Raw genomic sequence first — 6,060 nt, 5'->3', positions numbered from 1 at the left:
CAGATTATGTGGAAAAACATTTGAACTCTTTCCTTAGGGTTGAAACTTATAGTTTGTTATTTAAGTAGTAAAACCCTTGTCCTAATTTGTGCTTGCAGTAGCCAGCACCACTAGGTCATGATTATTCTTTAGGTGCCTGTTTTCTTCAATCACCCTGTGAAGTGAGCAATTATATATGCTCATTTCCCCTCTTGGTCTTCAGCATTGAACCCCATTTCTCTCCCTCCTTCCTAGGTGTCAAGTGCCAATCACCCATGCACTTCTGTCTTCATGGACTACATGATGCAGTTGTAAAACTGGTTTCCTAATGCCTGTATTTGATTATTGGATTCACTAAATGTGAAACACACCTAGACCAATAAAAATATGCTAGTGGGTTTGGTTTGCTGACAGGAATTCTCACATAATAACAGTGTATAAGAACTGAGTGGAAAAACATTTGTATGTCATATGGGTAAACACTGGGATATTGAAAGCAGCAACAATGAGCACAATAGAAATGAAATGATTCTGTGAAATAATGTCTTTTTCCCATGGGTCCACAGTTCTCTTTTCAAAAATGCAATGGCTCTGAAATGAGCTTTTCATTTCCAAAATTACATTCAGGTTGTCTACAATCATCTCAAGGTTCCACCTAGAGATATTTTCTTGCCATTGCTTTGGTGGAAGAATTTCCTGGTCTCCTTGGGAATCATATTCTTTTTTAAAAGTTCTCTCCTAAGATTTCTCTACTTTTCCACAAAATGCTAAATAATATTCTTGATAATTGGACTCACGTTTCCTAAATATTTACTGCAGTGACCAAAGAGAGCCCTGGAGGTATAACAGCCCATCAGAGTTCTTCTATATTGGACCAAAAGATACAGACCTTCATTGCCCATTCTTGAAAAGGCACTGTCCACTTCATACCTGTGCTACTCAGGGAGGCTCTCTCTAGTATCTTGCCACAGGACCTAAATTCTTTTTCTTTATCTCATGAGGTTCTGCCAGTTTAAAGAAAGCTTTTTGTTTTTTCTGTCATGTACAGCCCTGTCCTTTTCCTGAAGGGCTCAGGAAAAGTTGGATTTCGTGGAGTATCAGAATTTCATGTCGATGTTTGGCTGAGAGTGGTGTATTTACAGGTTCTTATATCCTGCTACTGCTGCTGCTAAGTCGCGTCAGGCGTGTCCGACTCTGTGCGACCCCACAGACGGCAGCCCACTAGGCTCCTCTGTCCCTGGGATTCTCCAGGCAAGAATCCTGGAGCGGGTTGCCATTTCCTTCTCCAGTGCATGAAAGTGAAAAGTGAAAGTGAAGCCGCTCAGTCGTGTCTGACTCTTCGCGACCCATGGACTGCAGCCTACCAGCTCCTCCGTCCATGAGATTTCCCAGGCAAGAGTACTGGAGTGGGGTGCCATTGCCTTCTCCTCTTATATCCTACCCAATAGGAAATAATTACAACGGTAGGTGTACAGAATCCTTTGTAACAATTGAAAATGACACACTATCTTCTCGCTCACAGAGAGAAAAAGAAATAAAATACTAAAATGAAATTACTAAACATTCACAGAATTGTGAAAATGACTGTGGTGGGGCCACCTTGTTTCTCATAAGTGGTCACCAGTGTTCTCTTATAAGATGGAAGAGGCAGGAAATACTCCCATGTTTAGTTCAAAATACATATCTCCTATGGGTTGAATTTGTGCCTCTAAGGTTAATGTATCTATGCCATAAACACTCATATTGGTATGTGATCATATTTGGAGATGAGTATTTACCAAGTAAACAAGTTCAAATATGTTCATTAGAGTAGGTCTTAATCTAAATGAGTTATATCCATATAATAAGGGAAAATCAGACATAAGACACATACACATAGGAAAGAAAATGTGGACAGGTATAGGGGGATTTTGGTTATCTGCAGGCCAAGGAGAGGCTTCACACCTTGCATAAGATCAACTCAGATGAAACCTTGATTTGGACTTAGAACCTCCACAAGTATGAGACAGTAAATGAATGTTGTTTTAGTGACCTAATCACTAGCATTTTGTACAGGAGCTCTAGAATACTTGAGAAAGAGTTGAAAGTGTTAATCGCTCAGTCACGTTCGACTCTTTGTGACTCCATGGATTGTAGCCTACCAGGCTCCTCTGTCCATGGAATTTTCCAGTCAAGAATACCGGAGGGGGTTTCCATTTCCTACTCCAGGGAATCTTCCAGACCCAGGGATTAAACCTAGGTCTCCTGCATTGTGGTGGATTCTTTACTACCAGGCCATTTCCTAATACTTATATATAAATGACCTTGATTAGTTTTATAAGACCAACTATAAAGTAGATAATCGTGCTTGTTACCCTACTGTCAAAGTAGATAAATAATCAAACTTGTTGCCTGCTGTCACCAGACCTGAACACCCCAGGAAGACAGTTATTGGTTCAGTCAGGAAAACCTCACTGTAGAGTGGTTCAGTGACTGTGGCTACCAGTTTGAGTCCCTCCTTGGGTGACATGGAGTCAACATGAACTTTTTAGCTTCTCTGACTGGATGAATGCTCTCACCATCCCTATAATGTTAAGTTGCAAATCATGAAGGTTTTCCACTTCAAAAACAAAAGAATGAGGGCTGAAAAAGAATGACATTAGATCATCTGAACGAGTTAGGGTAGAAACTTGTGATTCTAGGAAGTGTGAAATGGTTTTTTTTTTCCCCTGAATTTTCTGTTGCATGTAACTTCTATGCTGTGTCGGAGTCCTTTTTTTATGTGAATCCATAAACAGTGGTACTGTTGAGAAGGTTTCTGAATGGAGTATGCCTATCCTATCAACACCGTCATTTGTGAGTTGAGACCGGCAATTGTTATTTAAGCCATGAAGCCATTTCCCTTATTTCGCTTTTACAGTGAACCACAACATTGCAAGGTGATTGCTCACTGGGCTCTCTTATTTCCTCAATCATCAACTGAAGTGAATAATTACTAGTGTTCCTCCTCCTTCCAATCTTCAACATCAAACTCTGTTTTTCCCAACTCCATCCTAGATTTCCTGTGTATCAGAGACTTTTGAGGTCTCAGTTATCCCCTCAAAACGCAATTGTGGTTATTTTCAGTGTTTTTTTTTTTTTTTTCGTATAACTGATGTGTTCATTTAATTTCTGAATTTACAAATGTGAAAGAAACACAGCTCATTAAAATATCTAATGGATTCTTAAAATACAATATATGTATTATATTTAGGTCTTTAGTCAATTTTAAGTTTATTTTTGTATATGCTGCTAGAGAATGTTCTAATTTTACTTTATTGAATGTAGTTATCCAGTTATCCAAGCACCACTTATTGAAGAGACTGTTTTCTCTCCATTTGTACATTCTTGCCTTTTTAAATTGTAGATTAATTGATCATGGACTGCAAGGATATCCAGTCAATCCTAAAGGAAATCAGTCCTGAATATTCATTGGAAGGACTGATGCTGAAGCTGAAACTCCAATACTTTTGACATGATGTGAAGAACTGACTCCTTGGAAAAGACCCTGGTGCTGGGAAAGATTGAAGGCAGGAGAGAAAGGGACGACAGAGGATGAAATGGTTGGATGGCATCACCGACTTGATGGACATGAGTTTGAGTAAGTTCTGAGAGTTGGTGATGGACAGGCAAGCCTGGCATGCTGTAGTCCATGGGGTCACACATGACTGAGAGACTGAACTGAACTGAATTGACCACAAGCCCATAGGTTGACTTCTGGGCTCTCCTGTTCTACGGATCCATGTGTCTATTTTTGTGCCAGTATTACACTGATTGGATTACTGTAGTTTTCTGTTATAGTCTGAAATCAGGGAACCTGATTCCTCTAGTTCTGGCCTTCTTCCTTAAGATTGTTTTGGCATTTCAGGGTCTTTCATCTTTCCATACAAAATTTAAATTTGTTTGTTTTAGTTCTGTGGAAAATGCCCTGGTATTTTCATAGGAATTGCATTGAATATGTGGATTGCCTTTGATAGCATGGTTTTTTAAAGAATATCAATTCTTCCAATCCATAAACAAGGTAGGCCTTTCCCTCTGTTTGTATTAGCTTCAATTTCTTTGATCAGGGTCTTATTCTTTCTAAGAACAGGTCTTTCACCACCTTAGGTACGTTTATTCCTAGCTGTTTTATCTCTCTCTCTTTTTATTCTTTTTCTCTCACTCTGGTGGTTTTTCAGCAATAAGAGTGATCATTTTTTGAGAAATAACCACTATAAATCATTAATCAATTCCAGATTGCGTGGTATTTGGGGGACCTAAATAATGTTTAAGAAAACAATTTAAAATTTGCAAAATGTTAAATATTCTTAGTAAGTATTCCTATTTCCGTTTGTGTTCTGTATTTGGCAAATGGGATTTTGTCATTCTCTTCATAGTGATCATTGGCTCTGATAAGTTTTGGAGATAATAGCTGGTCAACTAATTGCTATGATTTTCAGGAGCACTCTGCTGAGGAAGTCAGGAGTTTCTGCTCATGGGACTGTAGGTCAATCAGAAGGAAAAGATTCTGTGTTGGAGTAAAATGTCTACCAAGTGACCTGAGTCACTCTGATGTCTGAAAGAGTTTGAGTTATGGAGGTCAGTCAGACTCTTTCAGGAAGCTCTAACTGATTATTACAGTTTTCAACTTAGATGGCTTTGGTGACATCTTTGAAACTTCTCATGCATCAATAGTAGACATAAATCAGCTGAGGTGAATAGATGACTGTCTCCTTCATGGGGCAGTGTTCAAAGATTTTTCTGGTGGAAGTCACCCAAAGTTTAAAGATACCACTGAGTTTGACTGACTGTGTGGTTAAACTTGGGGGAGGGGCGGTGGGAGTTGGGGGTGGAGCATCCAGTGTCACGTGACATGGGCTGCCATAGTAACAGGCCTCCTGTCTTGCATTTTATCCAATCAGATATGGACAGTGTTTGTGACTTCAGAGAGAGCAGGGCTTATAAACTCCGCAAACTGCCTTCAACCCCCGCATGTCCTTTCCTCTGAGTAGTGGGGACTGGTGGCTCCGACATGGCTCAACCATCCTCTGACAACTCTGAGGAAAACCCTGGCACCAACGAAGCCGGAACCTCCAAAACGGAGCCCTCTGAAACAGAGACCTCAGAATCGGAGCCCTCCGAACCGGAGCCCTATGATGCTAAGCCAAAGAAGGCGAAACGGAAGACAGCTAAGGGCCGCCGCCACCGCCGCCGCTGCCATCAGGACAACTTTGCAAGCTTCGCCACCTATTTCCGCAGGGTGCTGAAGCAAGTGCACACAGGCCTGAGTCTCTCTCACGAGGCCATGAACGTCATGGATTCGTTCGTGAAGCATATGTTTGAGCAGATCGCCGAAGAGGCCGGGAGCCTGGCCCACTCCAGCAAGCACTGCACCATCACGAGTGGAGAGATCCAGAGAGCCGTGCGTCTTCTCTTGCCTGGGGAGATCGGCAAGCACGCAGTGTCCGAGGCCACCAAGTCGGTCATCAGATACAACACCCGCAGATGAACTGCCTCATGACCACCGCAGCATCGCAAACCAAAGACTCTTATCAGAACCACTCGAAGGGAAAAGACCTGTAGTGATAAAGAGCCACGTCCATCCACTCTGGGTTCTTTACGTATGCCCTACTTTCCATCTTTAAAACATTTCCATCCAAAGGAAAACGTTAAAAACCTCATCAAGTTTGCTTCAATAACAGTTGGTTGTGCCATTTGTTCGATGGAAAACCGTGTACTATTTTCTTAACGTATTGCAACTCGTCACTTTTCTAAACGGTTATTTCTATTTGTGGTTTCTCAGTCAGCGATTTTAAGGATCTTTATGGTCAAAATTCTATCCCTAAAAGTTTCATTGGCCTTTTTCATTTTCATTCTCCCACCTATATTTAGGTATCATCCAGGGATTTTTATATGGGGTATGCTGCTGCTGCTACTGCTGCTAAGATGCTTCAGTCGTGTCCAACTCTGTGCGACCCCACAGACGGCAGCCCACCAGGCTCCCCCATCCCTGGGATTCTCCAGGCAAGAACACTGGAGTGGGTTGCCGTTTCCTTCTCCAGTGCATGAAAGTGAAAAGTGAAA

The 6,060-nt window shown here is 41.4% G+C and overlaps 1 protein-coding gene across 1 annotated transcript; it reads left to right on the top strand.

Moving 5' to 3' along the window:
- Window positions 1–5,008: 5,008 nt before the first annotated feature.
- On the top strand, window positions 5,009–5,485 carry LOC102270856 (histone H2B 1/2). The gene has a single exon (XM_005911539.3). The coding sequence runs from the start codon at window positions 5,009–5,011 to the stop codon at window positions 5,483–5,485; it is 477 nt and encodes a 158-aa protein (XP_005911601.1).
- The last annotated feature ends 575 nt before the right edge of the window (window positions 5,486–6,060 follow it).

This window comes from Bos mutus, unplaced genomic scaffold (genome assembly GCF_027580195.1).
Source record: "Bos mutus isolate GX-2022 unplaced genomic scaffold, NWIPB_WYAK_1.1 CTG1012, whole genome shotgun sequence".
Taxonomy (NCBI): domain Eukaryota; kingdom Metazoa; phylum Chordata; class Mammalia; order Artiodactyla; family Bovidae; genus Bos; species Bos mutus.
This window is presented reverse-complemented; position numbering and strand designations above follow the sequence as displayed.